Source organism: Notothenia coriiceps, unplaced genomic scaffold, assembly GCF_000735185.1.
Source record: "Notothenia coriiceps isolate Sejong01 unplaced genomic scaffold, NC01 NC01_scaffold00008711, whole genome shotgun sequence".
NCBI lineage: Eukaryota > Metazoa > Chordata > Actinopteri > Perciformes > Nototheniidae > Notothenia > Notothenia coriiceps.
In genome coordinates, this window is record NW_011341412.1 from 168455 (window position 1) to 187752 (window position 19298).

At 37.9% G+C, this 19298-nt stretch overlaps 1 protein-coding gene across 1 annotated transcript in view; it reads left to right on the forward strand.

Moving 5' to 3' along the window:
* Window positions 1-18617, forward strand: part of LOC104944730 (brain-specific angiogenesis inhibitor 3-like) — a gene marked incomplete at its 3' end in the record, with an annotated part of 51943 nt that extends 33326 nt beyond the window's left edge. Inside the window, exons 3-8 of the mRNA XM_010770304.1 lie at window positions 7398-7508; window positions 9964-10125; window positions 15057-15221; window positions 15974-16138; window positions 17852-18016; window positions 18516-18617. Coding sequence (XP_010768606.1) covers window positions 7398-7508; window positions 9964-10125; window positions 15057-15221; window positions 15974-16138; window positions 17852-18016; window positions 18516-18617 — 870 coding nt within the window. The remainder of the gene's footprint in view (window positions 1-7397; window positions 7509-9963; window positions 10126-15056; window positions 15222-15973; window positions 16139-17851; window positions 18017-18515) is intronic.
* Window positions 18618-19298: the final 681 nt, after the last annotated feature.

A 19298-nucleotide genomic window follows, 5' to 3' on the forward strand; every position in this document is an offset into this window, starting at 1 on the left:
GAGCATTGTAGTGCAGCATACCCCGAAAGATAATCATGAATAATTTAATACAGTATATTAAGATCATATCCTGCTGGTCAAAAAGGGAGAAAAAAATATCAATTGCTTTGAGGCCAAAACTTACAAGAGAATATTTCATGAAATGCTTTAAGCAACTGACGAGTGTCCCAGATTTGAGAAGGCCTCAGCTTTTCATGCAGGATGAATTGTGTAGTTTCTATACTATTCATGTAACCTGACTTCTCTCTCTCTGAAATGGTTTCATTAGTAATCCGCTTCCATCCTTGTTTCTGTCGGCGCACAGTAGTCCTTTCAGTTTGTGTCCCTGCAGCAGCCCCACTTTTAGTCATGGGTGGTTCAGCAGAGTCGCTTTTTGAAAAGGCTGGTGATTTTGCAAGTTATAAGCTGCAATCTTGGCATTGCTTTCACTTAAAAATGCTCTATAGGCGGATCCATTTTCTGATAGCATCATGCAGCTGAACTGAAAGCACGACACATTGCTCACATTATCATGCGGTGGGTACATCTTTGTGAAAACCCGGAATAGATGACAAGGAAATGAATATCTTCAATTGTTGTCTTTTCCAATTTCTTTCTTTTGTTTAAATCAAAATGAAGTCTTTTGGGACATTGATAAGCAAGCAATTGTTTGCGAGCCCAGAAATGTGGATGTTACTTTTGATTCTTGTGATGACAGATTATTATAGTATAAATTAGACTGTGGAATATATATATCTAAACAGTGTGGCTCTAGAAAGAGATTCAATTGACACATGTTTGGATGAGTTGAAATGATATAAAGAGAGAATGCTGAGGCCCGTTCCCTGAAGTGAGCGGAAAAGAGGGGGAATGATCTGCTCAAGGCACCCAGCAACAGGGCTACTTGATGCAGTGCTTTGATAACGTCAGAGCTCCATCTAGGTTGCTTTGTGCGGTACTGCTCAATAACCTTGTGATTTAGCATTGTGCTGTAAATTACCAATGCAATCTGCAGCAGCCACTCGTTTGTGTACACATCAGTAATACAAAATACATCTTCTCTACTAACAGCAGACTAGTTTCTGAGTGCTTGTATCACCACACTCTCTATTTTTAGGCGAGTTCACACGATGTCTCAATGAGTTGCAGTGGCAGTTGCATAGCATTCTAATTTGGCTTCAATCTAAGTCATTAGGAGAGTCAACAGGAAGCAAACAGATGGCAGAAGGAATATGATGGATAATTGTACGTCTCAGAGGACAGTTCGTAATTTGTATCTGATTCTGTGCAACCCCCTCATTTTCTTAATGAAGGACTAATTGAGTTTTTTAGATTGGCTCAAGCATATGGTCGCATCGATGGTGAAGGGTTTGTTTAATGGCTGTAAGGAGAGACATTGAGGACATTTGAGAACACTCATAAGTAAGTTTATGAATGGTAGTCCGATTTTCAAGGTTTAAGAAACACTTAAGTGCCAGTTTAGATTTGGAAGTGTTTTAATGAGCTAAAGTATGATGCATCTCCATTACTGTACGTCATAATCATCATCATATTTATGATTCTTTTTTTTTATTAAATATATACTTACTGTGACAAAATAAAATGTATTACCCTCTCTCCAAATAGTTGGACCTTTGCTTTACATATAAATACATGTATTTTCACTGTTTTTATCTTTGTCTCTTTTATGTATTTTACTGTCATCATGACTGATTTTCTATTGTTTTTCTATTATAATGTTTATTCCTCTCTCTATTGTAATAAACTTGTGTTGATTGTTAATTGTTTATTTTGTAGCGAAAAGCACATAATTAACCATAACAGGTTTTGAAAAATGTTCTGCTTCGATGTCTAGGTTTTATTACTTTCAGGAAACAAGCAAATAAAAAAGGTGCAGTCGGAACAAACAAGACTTTGAAGGACCATAAATGATATTGCAACTGTTTTAGCATGTGGTCTCCTGGTCTGCTTTTAGCGTTTGGCATATTTCCAGTGTAATTCCTGACCGAATGAACACAAGCCTAATATACTGTATCTATAACTTTAAGCATGTTACAACCCAAATGTATATCTTAATTTGACCAACATTTGACTGTAGCTCAGTTGAGACATGGTTTACAGAAAGTCAAAGGGAAGTAAGGTATTATTCATCCTGGTCTGCATGGACCGTCCGCCTGTCTCTACTTTAGGAACTCACACACTTTAAAGTGTAGTGGTAATGAAGTGGCTCTCATTAAGAGCTACATTTGTGACAGTCAGTCAGTCAGGCAGGAATGCATGGAGGGCAGGAAGCGTAGCGCCCCTGATAGAAGCTCCTCGTAGGGGCCTTTGAGTAAAGGCTCATTTCATGCAAGGTTAGACACATCAGTCATTGGACATGGGGCTGGCTTTTACTGCCTTTCAATAAAATTACACATGGAACGCGTCCACACAGTGAAGATGAACCTGGAAATCAAATATCTTCCATTAGGGTGTCTGCTGCTGGCGTTATCACTGCGGGCGTGTAAGCCCAAAATTCTCTGCATGCACTATTCAAAGCCTCAGTGATGATAAAGGTCATGGATCCTTTCCTTCTCTTTGATTGTGTGTCGAGTCTTTATTTGTTGTAATATGCGCTGCGAGTACTTGTGGGACATTAATTAAATCAAGCGTACGTTTGGCCAATAATTAAGCTTGAAAGCATCAGTGAGCTGTGATGGTCAAAAAAGGCTTTGAGCCCACCAGATCAGGCTCACATGAATAGTTGGGCTTGGGCAGGAGAACACTGTCCAGAACTATCCATGTTTGCACATCTTTGACACTGTGATGAAGGCCTGTGTGGGCCACAGCACATTCAGTAACACTGTTGCCTTAAAATGGAGCCCTGTTATAACCCTCATGTATTGTCACCTGCTGAGGTCACAGCACAGTGATTGCTAGATTGCACAGCCAGTAATTTGACCGGACATTTTGGCCAAAGGTTTCCATTGTTTTGGCTGTTTTCGGCTTCATCATGCAGTGCTATGCTAACAGATGCACCCTTTGAGATCAGCTACTAAAGCTCATTCAAACAAAAGAGTTATAATCCTTTCCACTGCGGCCAGACACGATAAGATCTTGCAAAGCAGTGTGACTCAAAAGACCAGCCGCCAAATTACTTCAGTTTCTTAAAGTTATATAATATGTTAGACCTTAAATATCTAATCTTATCCCTCACCTCTTTATTATTTGTTAATAATCCCTGACAAAAAGGAAAAAATGTCTGCCGTTATAAATTGATGGCACAGCACGGTTCTGGCTTACTCCTTTAAAAATCTCTACTGCCTCCACTTGAAGTAATTGCAGGTTTGATGAAGCACGGTGTTACTGAATAGAGTGCTAATTCTGTTTCTTACTTCAGCATACTAGGACTTTTTTAAATTGTAAAAACTGAGCTACAGGAAGAGGGTGTATGTATACGTTTGCATTTGCCTGTGTGTGTGTGTGTGTGTGTGTGTGTGTGTGTGTGTGTGTGTGTGTGTATTTTCAGGTGTCTGTATTTCTTAAAAGTAGACAAATATCAAAGTTTGTCGTCGCTTATGTCTCAGATACAGAACAACATATGATGCTGTTTGTATATCAGTACGAAAAGGAAAGTTAAGAAAATAAACAGCATATACGAGTATATATTTACTGTTTACAATCTACACTGTATCTTTAAACAACTTATTTATTCCAGTATGATGCAAGTTGCTATGATATTAATTATGGCCTTTAGCCTCACTTTGTTCAGTAAATACAGCACACTGTTCATTTACAACATTTACATTACAGTATCGGATATATAGACTAGCTTATGAATGCTTTCTTTATATGCCAATTGTTCCCTCAGTTCTAACTAATTTCATGCATTTACTATTACAATATACAGAATATAAACTAAATTAGGTCTGCTTGTAAGCAATTCAGCAGCAACTTGTTCCCCCATTGGATCCAGACTGTTGCAGATTATTTACTTTTTTAAATGCTTGCTGGAACACGCTGCATGGATTTGACCTTGTGTTAAAATGTGTTGCCTGCTGGGAAATTAAATTTGCCATTGCTGATCTGTCTGCCAAGGTCATGGAGTCATTCAGCTCCATATTTAAGGCAAATCTATTTAACCTTTCATAAGTATTTCTAAAGAGCAATGCCACTGTTACTCAGTTTTGTCAATCCTGCTCCATTTATTGGTCACAATTAGAACTCTATAAATGTCATTCTTTAATACTCAAAATGCATGCATAGTCATTGTTTACAGTCATTCCAACAAGGGTATCTGCATGCAGAACAAAGTGAATGAATCTGTCATTGCACAAAAGGAAAGAACACTAACAATGACGGATTTCTCTGAATGGCATTGCCCCGTGCTGTTTGAGCTTGATGGATATCAATAATAAGTGTTCACTTCAGTCTTGTCTGAAGGGCAGACACCTCATTCATCTTAAACTTAATTTTCTTAAAAACACACTGTTCTGAATACTGGCCAGAACATGAAAATGATACCGTCTCAAACTGAGGAAATGAAATGACAGGCTAAGTGCATCATCTGCGCTTTCTGCCTTGTAATACAGTGGAGACGCATTGTTTTGGGCTGCTTTGAATAATGGCAAACAGTCGGCGACCATCAGGTATTAAAATGCAGGTTTTTCGCTGGTGTTCACGTTTATATAGCTACGGAATTGAATTAAATCAAAGTAGTTCAATCATACTGTTGTGCTTATTTCTCCCAAGTTTTCTGATGTCATGTTTCGAGATTCTTCTATTTTCCATTCTACCTTCAGGCTCTACGAAACGCAATGTTAGGATTAACATCTTGGCTTTGTGGCATCAAAAGAGATTCCAGTCATGTACAATTAAAACTGAGACTTATTATGCACAAAATTACCCATTTTTTATTTGTGTACTAAGAGATTTATCTTTTTTTTAATAGCTTCCTGTCCAGATTGATGAAGATATAATTACTCAAACATCAGTGATGGAGAGATGAATCCGTGAGGATGAAAAAACTCTATTTAAAAATGTGTGAAGTTTGATTTATACAATGTGTGCTCTGTAATGAGTACACAGTAAGTTACTGACATCACGCTTAATGACATTTTTATAATCCTTTTCATGTTTCAATGCTTGTGTTGTATTGTTCATCACAAGCCGCATAGAGCTAGATGAGATTAGGTGTGACTGACTGCAGGGCCAATATAAATGTATAATAGGCTGAGTTAATCAATGTTTTGCCGAGGCAAATCATTACCAAAGGTATGATGGAGTTACGATCAATGATAGGCGAGGACGGTCATGTTGATTAGTGTTTAAAAAGGACAATGTAGAATATAATAGCCTGCAGCATTATATAGGTCCACCTTCATACAGACACGGAACAATCTACTTATATTAAAGATGCTTCAAAGAACAGAGAACTGGGTAGTATGTAATAAAGTGAAATTCATTTACTTTAAGCCCTGTGGCCTTGTCTACAACTGTTGCTATGTTAGGGGTTACAGAACAGTCGGAATGATAATACAATTTAATTAATTGTTTTTTGCATTTTATAATGTATCTTTAAAGTAAAAACAATAAAGAAAATGCAAAGCCATTTTGTATGTATTGTCTAGCCCCACGGAGCCAAGTGCCATGAAAGTGCCTCCATATGCTTTCTTATAGCTCTCAGTGTTTAGTTTCACTTCTATAAATTCATCAAAAACCAGTGAGCCCTGCTTTTTGTATGATTTCCTGCAAAGAAGCAGACATGCAGGCTGACTAAATCAGACAACCCTTTTATTCTGCTAAATGGGGAATTGGTTGATGATCCAAGACACCGCAGGGTAGAGCAGAACACAGTAAAGAGGTAACATGTCAAAGTATAAGTAGTTAGCATCGCACGACTGAACGCTAGATTAACTGCCCGCTGTTTGTCCAACCATCAGGGTACCTGCACACCTTTTGGTCCGGCACAGACTCCAAATAGTGTGTTCTGCTTAAATTGAGCAAAACAGATGTGGACACGATCAAAACAGACTGAAGGACCTTTGAATGCGCTTATGAGGCTAGTTACTTTGTGCAGTCATGGTTCCTGAAGATCCAATCAGCTTCAAAAGGCTCCGATGTTTGTTTCTACCTGGCGGCTTCCTCTCCTTTCATTAAACCCTCGAAATATTCTAATTTTGTATGCAAACACAAACACAGCTTTCCTGATGCTATAGTGGGAAGGGATGTTGTTTGAACACAACCAAGTCTTTTGGTCTTGATTTATTTATTAATTTTCCTTAATCCAATCATGGAACATGTTTGTTGATATCATTTGGCTAATGCCAACAGTCTGATGCGTGAATCAGACAACTGTCTTTTCATGTACTCGAGCGATTTACCGTATAATTAGTCCTAAAATCTCAGCTTTCAGTGGAACATGATCAGATGAGATGACAGATTTCTCCCTCTAAGCCTCACTGTGAGGGAGGTCAGTCTCTCGAGGTTTACAGTCTGCTGAAGGGAATAAAGGAAACTGAGGCTACAAACTACATTAGAAGAGATGATTCAAACATCCCCACTATCAATGGCTGATGCATTGTATTGTCTAATGTACTAACATAAGCTATGTGTGAATTTGTTGTTGATGCATCACCTGCATTGCAAATTATAAAATCACCTCATAAGGACCACACTGTTGAAAGTAATGCTTTTGTTCAATTGAAATTAAAAAAATCAGCTTTCTAAGTAAGTAAGATAAACATAACAAAGTGTGTCGATTTACTTAAAACAGCTGCTGCAAAGTCTTAATTAGATGCAATACTGCAAGCATCACTTTTCTCAGTGTGGCGTCGGAACATTGCACTCATTGTCTCTTTGTCCCTTCACGGGAAACAAAGAGGGCATGCATTGTAATGAATACAGCTCAGAATACATTTGTCGAATTAAAAAAAAAAAGGCTCACAATATTTACGACTGGGTAGACAAAAAGGAAATCCTGCAAAGATGACAAACTGTTGAGGAAACTGTGGATCAATAGCATGTTATCTCCATGACCCCCTCCTCTGTGGCTTCCTGATGGCTTACACATTTTTACTTTCATTCTGTTTTTCTTTTGTTTTCTGGGTGTGAAGGAGGGTGGGGAGGGAGGGAGGGAGTGGGTCTGATGAAGTGTAAGAGTTTTTAAAAAAACAATGTGAGTTTATCTGCATGTTTGTATGTGTCTACGCTGTGCTTACAAGCTCAATTAATACTTCCAACTCACCCTTATAAATCCGTTGCATTGTTCTATGCCCTAGAGTCAAGGACAAATTAAATACAAACTTGTGTGGTCTTTGTTTCTAGCCATGTACTGCAGTTGCTTCGAACATATTGAAAAGAGTATGTAATAAGCTTTTGTTCTCAGAAAATCATGTTTAAGCCTAGATTTTTATATGAACCTCTACTTTGTCCCATAGAATATGGAATGATCGGAGAGCATACAGTAAAAAGTCAGCGGCCAAGATCAGTTCATGACACAAAGGCCCTGCAGGAGCAAGCTGAATCTGCTAAATTTATGGCACAAACTGGTAATACCGTAGTTATGTTTCTTTACTTTATTTTGTTAACTAAACTTAATTTCATCATGCATGCTCTCTATTGTACTGCACCTTTTAAGTGGAAATGTTTTGCATTATTATTTTTTCATTCTCTATTGCTACATATGAAGTAGGAAGATACATTTCCCATTTCTCTTAGAGTATTTACTTTGAATATAGAACATAATTGGGTTTTGTGGGTCTGTTTATTTTATTGTCACACAGTGAGTTGGCAAGTGGGTTACTCGTACAGTATATTCATAGAATATTAATTAAACAGCAGTTTAAAACTAAGATCCTGATGTAGCTAATTATTTCCTCCAAGGCATGATAAATTAAATGTCATTCGATGAAAAAAACCCACCCCTTCAGCCAAATATGAAACACATACTTGGCAAAAGTTGAACTGATAGATGCTGCCCTCAGAGATAAAATTAGGCTTTGTTGCTTAATCAAGTGTGGCATCCAATAAATTAAAAACAGAATTTATCTAAATTCATAATGAGTTTTACAACCTAAGCATTTTTTTTTATAAATCAGAGTATTTCAATAAATGACAGAACTATTAAAGCAAACCTTCATTTAGCTTTTTTATTATTTAGTTGTTTTTGCCTTTTTTCCACAAATGAATCCCAGTGGGTGGGTTTAGGTCTAGCTGAGACTTTTTTATATATTCTTTTGTTGATTTTTGGGAAATGTTTTGTTTTTTTCATGTGTTGTTCCTTTTAAATTGCTGTCATCATTCGAAAACACCTTTCATTACCATCTTAATTTGCTACACACCATACATACATACCTATACTAACATATACTCATTAACACCTCTCCATTTTACACACGCCCTAGGTATGTTGTTTCCCTGTCGAGTCGCATCGCTGTGCTTTTCTGTTTCTCATTCTCACACAATTTACTCTCCCTGTACTGCCTCATTTAACAAATTGATCCACCTTTCAGTCTATTTTATGATCTGCAAAACTAAGGGCAGGGTTTAGATCCCTATTTGGCTGAATCTACATGTCCTCGATAGTTTACTACTTTAAAGCATATTGTGCTTAAAATTATTTTATGATTGATTTGATGACTTCCAATGACATAAATGTATTCAGAGCTGCAATTGAAACTATTCCTCACATTAAATTACATCTCTAATGCATAAAGCCTCAAAAGGAAATGAATACTGTACCTGAGAGTTCAACATAATCAAACACATTCTGTGACTACTCTGATGCAGGAATTTGATTGTCCATTCACTTGTCACCAAATCATTTATTCCTTTTTTCATTTAGGCTACCATGGCTTTGGAAATCATCCCACAGCCTCACCATGATAATCCACTTTATTTAGCATTTCATGGGCTTTTGACATCTGACCCTTTTAGACAATGAAGATTGAAAGGCTCAATGCTGTTTCTTCTTATCTTCTCTAATCTTTTTTTGATTTAACTCTAAAGATATCTTGAGATCAATTGAACAACTATGATTCATATCTTTACTTATCTGGAACCAAATGCAAAATGTGATTATTTAATTATAATGTGAACACATGCAGATTTAAAGTATACTTGCCAAAACCTTGCATGTGCGCAAAGGCCTGGACAATAGAAAGTCCACTCTCAATCTGTAGCTAAAATATATATATATTTATTCTGGGTAATCGCAGTGATTGAGCTTTGAGCCACATTCACACAAGCGTAAATGGCTGTGACCTGCTGAATAAAATCAGATAACTTTTTTCATTTTTTTTCCTCCACCCTTAGGACTTAACAACTTAAGATTGATCATATTTTGAAACAGTCTCCTTAAACACATAATTTGCTCCACTGTTGTCAAGGTAACTAGAAAGTTTGCTACAGTGCAAGGGAATCCATATATCAACCTTCCAAACTAACACCCATCCAATTCCATTTTATTTTTCTCAGACGTTGTCCTTGCATGTACCCATGTTTTTATGACTTTTTCCTTTGTTTGTTGTCTGCTTTGTTTAAACATATTATTGGGTTTTATAGAAATGCATGCTGTATTTTCTTAAGGATGAAGTGAAACAGTTAGATGTTACCCTAATATCTACTGTTATTTCTATATAATCATAGCTATGCCTTCACTGTGATCTTTGCATAAATGCTTATTTTGATGTAAAAAGAAAATCTCTCCTGAACTAAAACGATTATTGTCAATGCAAATGCTTTTTCTATGATTGTAAAACACTTTATTATGCTAAATACAAATGAAATCAACTGAAGAACTAAGCCAGTATTTATCAAAGATCACATAGAGGTAGTATACATGTACGATAGTTATGTAAATCGTAAAGCCCCCACTTCACCCCAACGTGCCTCATGTTGGCCCCTCCCCATTTGACTCAACCCTGCCAACCTTGCCCCGTACTGTAAGCCCTGCACAAGGACCATATTGCTGCATTTAACTAGTGTCACCCTTCTCCCACACAGGTGAATCAGGTGCAGAGGAGTGGTCCAAGTGGAGCTCATGCTCTGTAACATGCGGTCAAGGGTCGCAGGTGCGAACAAGAACATGTGTCACACCATACGGAACACACTGCATCGGCCCTTTAAGAGAATCAAGGGTTTGCAATAACACTGCCCCTTGTCCAGGTAGTGTTAGCCGCAGATTCTTGAATATTAATGTTTTGCTCATTTGTTGTGTGTAGGAAGAAATGTGTTGCTGTGTTTTAACAAACTTTTCAATTTCTCTTATTTAAGAATGTATGATGACTGCAGTTATTATTACTATAATGAATCTAATGCTTTCTTTTCTTTGATGTTATTTTGTGAATGTGTTTTTTATTATCACGTTTGTGTTTTTCATTTCATTTAACTGTGAAGCGATTCATCAGCATTGAAATGGTTTAATTAAATTTGGTTCTGCATTGCGCTTGGGGAGCAGTAGATTCTGATTTGTTGTCAGCTTCATTTCCTTGAAGGTCAGCCGTACATTTTTAAAATAGCTTGGCAGTATTTCTGCAAACGCGCTGGAAGGCATTTCTTCCTCAATCCATGATGGCAGGGCAGATGAGTCACTGGCAGGCAGGTATCCGCATCAGATGCTTCTCTGACTGGTGGTTGCAGCGCTAATGTTTGTCTGTATGCGGACAGAGTGTCGTCCGAAACAAGTCTACCTTATCCAGTTTTGTTAACAAAGACAAATAGAAGGGACGAGACTCTGTACTCATGTTTTGTTAAGGTATTTGATGGCAATGGTTAAGGTAATGCTTCTGAATCTGCACCACTCTTAGGTGATTATGGTTGATAAAAAAATAACTACTGCAAGCTGCATCCTCGGACAAACTGATCTATGATGTACTGTACTTTTAGATGTGTCATGTGGAAGTGGGAAGTTGGCAGTTGGCAGTTTTCAGAAGGGTCACTCTCTAACTGTGCGTGGACATTAAGAGCTAGAACGAGAATGAGTCATTTCAAAGAGCAGTTGCCTAAACACCAGGCTTGGTGTGTCTCCTCTTTTGCCATTATTTTTAGCCCGGACAGTATTAAAGTTCCAATTTCTCAAAAGCTACACAGCCCAATCCCAGGTATATGCATTAATTTGCATGAAGAATTATTAATTTAGAGGCAGAGCTGCCCATTCATTAATATCCTTGATTTATTTTAAGACTTGTAGACATTAGGCATTTGCTCATGGCTTATTGTAGATCGAGAACTTTCCTTCGCATCAACACTTATCACCTAATAACTGGGCCATTACACTCTGGTTCAAAAAAGTAATTTTGACTGCGTTAGAACTTCTCCTTTTGGGAGAAAATAAAAGAGGGAGAGGCTTTTTAATGTATAAAATGTCAGTATTGCTAATTTATTGTATTGTGTCATTTGATTTTTTAAGTAGACCACTGCAGTTTTCTCTTAACTTAGGCTTAGTTATAATAATAATAAACTAGCACGGGGATATCAAAGTAAGTTTTGCTTTAAGTCTTCATAAAAAAAATACAGGTTATAAAGCACTCCAATATCCCAGACAGATCAATTCCCTCTGTTCAAATTGTATGCCAAGGTGGAAAAATACCTCCAAAATAGCCTATTAAATAACAGACACATCACAACCAGTCTAAAAGCAACCTTACCTTAGAGCCAACGTCGCCGAAAACATCAACATCACGGATGAACAATGGATCAGGCGCTGCAGGCTGAAATCAGTTCTGTTGTTGGGCCTCCAATCCCACTTGATCCGGCTCTTCCAACACAATGCTTCTGCCAAAATATGATAAAACTTCTGCTTTACAATATATTCCTTTTACCTGAATCATCCCCCTTTTTTAACCAAACCATTAACCCTCATATGTATTATTTATTTATTTTATTTTAGAATTCTGGAGTAGTTTTGCAGAAGAAAGCAGTCCAATCCTATTAGATTTTTTTTTACAGTAAAGGATTTACCTGCAGGGCCAATGCCACATCCAATATAACATTTGTTTTTAACTATAGCACAGAATACAATACAAAAGAAAGACAAGGTCAACATCCAGTATTGTGATGTAACTATCTAAATTATTTAAACTCACACTGCATGGTTTCCTCAAAACACTGCACACTAAGTGCAAACAGCAATATCAGGAATACAACAGAGCATTGAGTCCATTGCGTCATGGGCGGTGTACTTTCAAAATGGCTAGACTTACTTTCATTTACTTGAGTTAATATAAATTATTTATTGTTACAAACATTTCGCAATGTGTGGTTGGGCTTTCATTAACTTTATTATCGTATCAGTCAATGTGAGAACACTAAATAAATCGCTATACAGTATAATTTAAAATTGTTTTGCACTAGAGATATAGTTCCGTCCATTCCATGAAAGCCCACTGCCACCAAAAACACATCTAAAAGCCATACCTTTACATTTTCTTATGCAAATGCATTTTCTCAGCTTGTTAAACTAGCAGAGTGATATAAACAATGCGCCAATTAATCGAGCATGCGCAGACGCATTTGTAACGCACCTTCATACAGGAAGTTAATGCATCCGCAGATTTATTTTCAAAATAAAAATACGCTAGCTGTGCTAATGCCGCTGAAGTGTGTTACTCAACGGCAAAGGTAGCGTTTCTGTTGGTTTTAAATGTGTTTTTGGCGACAGCGGAGTTATTGTTGCTTGGAGGAGTAAGAGTAGTAGAACTTCTCCTTCAGGCTTGGGCTGTTGTTTGGTTGTGGTTTTGTTATGGGATTTGTTGACAAGAAGCCTGGTAAATGGATAAAATAACGTCATAATTAGCATGTAAACAAAGCTTAAACATGCAAGAACATAAAATCATTTGAGTGTTTTTTTTAATCTATTGTAATTAATTCAATTATTAGACCGTTTCTTTTTTTAGTCATCAACTTGGTTTGAATAAAGAATGTAGTTACCTGGAATAAACAGAGGACATTTTCATAAGCAGTAGGCTATTAGCTTCCATGGAAACAAAACATAGGCAAAAACGGCAGGTGCATTAAAAACTAACAGAAGGAAACACCTACTACGTTACAATCTATAAAATATTACAATAATGAAATCTGATCATAACCACATCTTATTTCACAAAGAAAATGAGGAGGAAAAGTGCTTACAAAATATTAAAGACTGAAATAAGTTGTTTATGTTATTATGTACCAGTTAAGTTGGGCACCAGGGGAAGGCTATGTGAAAACTTTAAAACCTCCCTGGAGTGATATGAAAAAGATCAACTAAATCCCAGTTTACCTCAAATTAATGAAAACATTCTTGGCAAAACATTTACTTTGTCCACCAACTTGTGCTGGTCCAATAATTTCCCCTCTAACAGCACAGTAAAATTGCTCATCGCCGCACCCGGGAAATTATGACTACAGTTCAGAAAGAAAAAAATAGGAAGCAAAATCCTATTCCATCACTGATACAGAAGCTTTGTTGACAGCCTGCTTTGAACTTGAAATGTTCAAAGTAAATGCTTTGCCCACCAAGGGACACTTAGCTAAGTGCATCAAAGCAGCGCCTAGAGGCAGGACCTGGTACAGACACTAACCCCCCCCCTTATGGCAGACCATCAGCTTGATCCCAATATCCAACTATTCTACAACCGATCCTGAGATCCAATTAATATACTGCAGGAACATTAAAGCTATAGATAGTGAGCCCTCTAAAGTGGAAAAAGTAGTCCTACATACATTTCCAAAGGTCTTAAACCCCCTTTGTATTCCATATCTCAGTGTTGTTTCTGATTGTATAATTTAAGCTTTATTTAACCAGCTAGGAAACTTTTGGTAGTGCAGTGTGATTTTGGTTTGATACAATTGCAGTCCCCTGAAAGCTTGTTTGGGCGCCTCAATTCTGTCAGTAAATTCACTTTATCCCTGGTATAAAGAAGCCCGATGCTCTTGAAACTAATAACAGAAGTTTAGCTTTTACATTTTGAATTGTGTTCATTATTTTAAATTGCTCCAACACTGTAACTGCCAAGACAAGGCAGGAGGTGTCTAACTTCTCTCTAACTCTCAGATTCTCCCTTTTTGCTCTCCACAGAAAAAACTTTAAGCCAATAGCAAATATCCTCTGCAGTTCTTTAATAACTCACCACACCGTCAGCTAGAACCCAGTTAAACTTATACTCAAACCGAATGCAATAATCGCGAGGAGTGATGCCTTTTGCCTGATATTGTTTAAAATTATATCAAAAAAGTATTTTAAAAGCATCAATTCCAACATATGTATTTTATTAAGAAATGTATGAATATTACACATTTACTATATTTTTTTTGAAGAAAACTATCTGATGTGTTAAATAGTGTAAATGCTGAAAATGAATTTGAAAAATGTAAAAATTATCCTTTTAAATTATAAGTTTGTGAAATGATTAAAAAGAAACACTATATGCCAGACAACATTATAGGCTCTGAAACATGTACGCATAATTTGCTCAGGCTCTGATGAGGAAACACCATATTAGACATTTCAATAAACATTTTCCCCTTGGATTTGGGCTGTCTATGCTGATACTGAGTCTGGGTGGCCATTTTATTACGAATCGTAAAATGTTGGCAATTATTCAGAGGTCTGGAACCAGGTTACGGGCTGTCTGCTTTGAGCATTACCATGATAAGTATGTTGGTGTAACGACAGATTTGCAGAACCATTGTCAGCCCACATTAACCTGAAGGTTCGCAGCTATTAGATTCCCAGTCAACCAAGAAGACTCAGCAATCTGTAACGCTGTGCAGACCTGCTGCTCCGACACCCACACTTTGAGAATCAGGCTTCCCATGTTAAAAACTGCTGTGTTAAAGATTGACATATTTATCATATCCTTTGCCTTTCATGTGGCTAGAAGCATTGTTAGTGGGATGGCATTTATTATAATGTATTAAATGTATGGAGGTGATTGAAGCTTGCGGCTGAGGCTTTGTAAAGTCCCGCTGTGTCTGTGTGCTCAGTGTTTCATTTACATTAGTTTTGATTGATTTTATTTCATTTATTGCGTGCAGTTTTTGTTATGGGTGTGTTTATGCAATAGCAGAGATAGAGACATTGATTAGGCCTGACGCCTTTTCTGTGCCCGCAGTACACGGTGTATGGGAGGAGTGGTCACCGTGGAGCCTGTGCTCATTCACATGTGGCCGGGGGCACCGCACTAGGACTAGGAGCTGTGCCCCTCCCCAGCATGGAGGCAGGGCCTGTGACGGACCTGAGACCCAGACTAAGCTTTGCAACATAGCCCTATGCCCAGGTATCGTCTATCTGCTCTGTAAATATATTCGAAATAACAATATTTACAATTTTCCCTGAAGGCATCATGATGAATGGTCTGATTTCAAAAGATTAATTTTTGAGAATGGTATCAGTTTACCTTATATATTTCTATATATAATCCCCAATCAATACAGAGCTTCAAAGCTGAGTAAAACACTGAAAAGGAGCCAGGTCTGTGGTGCGTTTAAAGAAACAGTTCCTATACTGTAATGCGGTTTAGGAAACCCTGTTGAGAGTTACTACTGTAGGCTAATACTCTAATCTCCTACCCATAATTGCCTGTGAATGGTAAGCAGATTAGTAAAGATACATTTTTCCACACAGTACATGTTAGCTTTGCTCTTGTAACAGACTACTTGAAAAAACCCCTCTATCCCTGTTGCTTTCCCTCTGCCCAGACAGGGAAAAAGGAAAACAGCTGACATACAGTATAAACTCTGCAGTTTTTACCCTTGGCATTTAATAATATAAATCTTAACATGATGATATTGTAAACACCTTTTATGTTTTATTCTCCTTTTGCCTTTGGCTATGTTGGAAATTCTAACGAGAGCAGTAAACAAGCAGTACAATTCTCGAAAAATCTTCAAGTAGTCATATCATTTTCTTTCTGTTTTTTGGCTTCCAATCTGAGAGAGAATAGTGATCTGAATATCTCCTCTCATTTCTGTCTGCCCTCTTTTTGCCTTCACATGGGACATGCTTGTTGGGTTGTGGTTGGTGCCTCAGTGGACGGACAGTGGCAGGAGTGGAGCTCTTGGAGCGATTGCTCGGTGACCTGTGCCAATGGCACTCAGCAGAGGACCAGGCAGTGCTCAGCGGCCGCCCATGGGGGATCTGAGTGTCGCGGTCACTGGGCAGAGAGCAGAGAGTGCCATAATCCTGACTGCACAGGTAAAATCCTGAGCCTCTTAATTCTATATCCGCTTTGATGTCTAAATACGAAATCATGAATTCAATTGAGGGGGAAAGGAAAGACTCAAAACAACCCGTCCCATATTGTCCTAATCATCATCAACCTATGTTATCATAACCATCAGTTTAAAATATAAAAAGCCGCCAGATTTTTCTGAAATGTATTACTCTTTCTCTTGCGTACTGAAAGGCTCTGCAGCAAGAATCAAGCCATGTTGTAAGAATCAAGAATAATGTCTAAGACCATGCTCGATCAATTGGATTTGTGAAATCCATTTAGATATACTGTGCCTTTCACGTAATTCAGGGTTAGCTGTCGGAACTGTCTGTCAACATCATAGATGTATTAGAGGCTTGACTATGTCAGCTTAGCGGTCTCCATCAGGCTTTGAATTGTCTGATCACATGAAGGGCCCGAGCACTCTCATAATCTCCTGATGCAATTTTCACTGTAACAGCCTAAAACAGCTGGCTTTGTTTCACTGGTATGTGTGTGGCGAAGATATTCCTCTGAAATATTTTTAACCAGTCAACCTTTATGCTCTCTTGGTCCCTTTTAAATATGCTTCTGAATGCGTATTTCCAATTTGTGCTTATGATAATGAAGCAGAAGATGCTGTTGTTTGCCTCACGGTGCGATGATGCATTATACAATTTATTCATTTAATGAGGCCTACCTATTTAGCAATTCTTATTTGTTTGCGGGGTGAGAGATCAAACATTAGTGATACAAAGCCGTCTAAGCCTCCATTGAACACGTCAGCATGTGTCCATGACTGCTGGAGGCTTTGCTCTTCTCTGTAGAACAAAAAAAGAGTTCATTACAAACCCAATATGTTTTTCAGAAGCAGTCAAAATGATCTTTGACTTTAAGTTAGTGTGCTTCAAGGCAACAGACATTCTTTTGAATGAAAAACAAATAACTTAAATATAGAAGAAAACGGACTAATGACTACAATAGAGGCCTGTGTAGGATTTTAATGAAAAATATTTTTTTCAAGATTTTCTTCAGGGCTGCTGGCATAATGATCTCTTTGTTACCCATGAGCATGCATCTGTCTGAGGAATCAGCTGCTCTGAGGAGGGGCCGAGGCTTCACTATCTGCAGGGATTTGATCAATGTCTTGCGAATAGTCTTAGCCAACAGGTCACAATGGTCTCGGTTTTGTCTCTCTTTCGGATACATCCGCGAGAAAGGTTAGTTGTAGGACATGAAATGGCCCCGCATGTGTGAAGGAAGGGGTAAGCGGAGGTTAAAATGAAAGTGTGTTTCCTGCTCACTGGGCGTTGTACCTTTCCGTTCAGACAAGGGCATGTGATTTACTACATTGCTGAAGGGGAGCATCTGTTTTTTTGTCTAATGCACAATTTAACAGTGTTCATTACAAGGGCATAAAACATGCTGCTGGTTTGGAAACTTCAGCATAAATACCTTTTAATATTGGCAAAGTGAATGAAATAATCACCACTCACAGTGCAGCTTCTTTAGCCATAAAATACACATTCTCCTGATTATTCAAAGTAATCTTCAAAAACTGTATGTAGAAACAGAATTATTGGATAGCAAAATAAATACATAATAATCAACTCATCAATAAAATAAAAGCTTCCATTACATATTATAAGATGTACACATGTTATTGTTATGCCACTGAGAGTATCTGTTTCTAACAGAGGATGATTTTGTTCCAGCTAACGGCCAGTGGAATCCTTGGGGTCCGTGGAGCGGCTGCTCTAAGTCTTGCGACGGCGGTTGGAAGAGGCGAGCGCGAGTGTGTCAGGGGGCAGCGGTCACTGGGCAGCAGTGTGATGGCAACAGAGAGGAAGTCAGGAAGTGCAGTGAGCAACGATGTCCAGGTGAGCCAAAGGATAATAAGACTAAAAGCTGAATGAGAGTGAGGAGATGATACATAAAAGATTCTGAAGAGGAGATGCTTGTAAGTGACTACAGAGGAGAGATGAACAAGTATGAATGATACTGCTGACTTACTCATTAATGCAAGTATCATCCAATCGTATTATGTGATCTTCAATTCAAGTTCCTTTTTGAAGTGGAGTCTTTTTCTTAAAGTCACTTAATAATACTATTCTCTGAAGTAAATAAAAGAGTATTCCCGAAAGATAAGTTATTGTTTTGATTATAATTATCATATCACATCTATGCACAAATATTGTGATTAAAGAAGAGAGTACACGTATCATCAACAGCATACTTGTACAACAATACTATACCGCTTTGATCTCCTATATTTCCATACCTCCGTGTGTGTCATATGAAGAAAGTGTTGCATCATATTGGAAATACTGAAAAGCTCCTTGAGCCATGTAGTTACATTTGTATCACTTTGCTTTTAAGCGCCGTATGAGATTTGTCCGGAGGACTATGCAGTGTCAATGGTGTGGAGAAGGACGCCTTCAGGAGAACTGGCCTTTAACAGATGCCCACCCAATGCCACAGGTAAGGACAAGAGAAATTACTTTATTTATTTGGGCTATTGCCCCATTTCTAAATGGGATAGTCTTTTTTTACATTGTGATTACCTGTCCCGCCTACCCTAAGGATCCCATTAACATTTGAATACATTTGAACATGTACAGTGTGAAGTCAGCCTTTCTCTTTGATAGGTATACAGCTACTTCATTGATTGACCATAATTTGACTTATTTTCAAGGAACTGCAGTTTGAATCACTCCAAGAAATGCAAATGTCACACTAGAATTACGCTGCAATTTTACACTAAGTGTCAGTGTTTGAATACCAATAATACTACATAATGATGCACAGCACTCAATTTCTGCCACCTAGAAAGCTGTCCCTCAGTATAGAGATTATTAACAAGCATATAATGGTTAAAGTTGCTGGCCTATTCGTTGTTGATGGTTTTTAAAATCACCAAAACATCACGATTTTGGATGAGTCCCCCATCTGAGGAGAGAGCGCACATCCACATTCAGTGATGTAACTCATGGCTACACCCGTCAGTACGCAGCATGTGCAGCAAATGGATTTTTTTTAAAACCGTGATTCTGAGAGCATTGTCGAAGAAAAGCGCACGGAGGTCTGTTTTCAGACATTAGGCAGAAGCTTTAATATGTGCACGGAGGAAGGAGCATTAGAGCAGAGGATGTGACTTCTCCA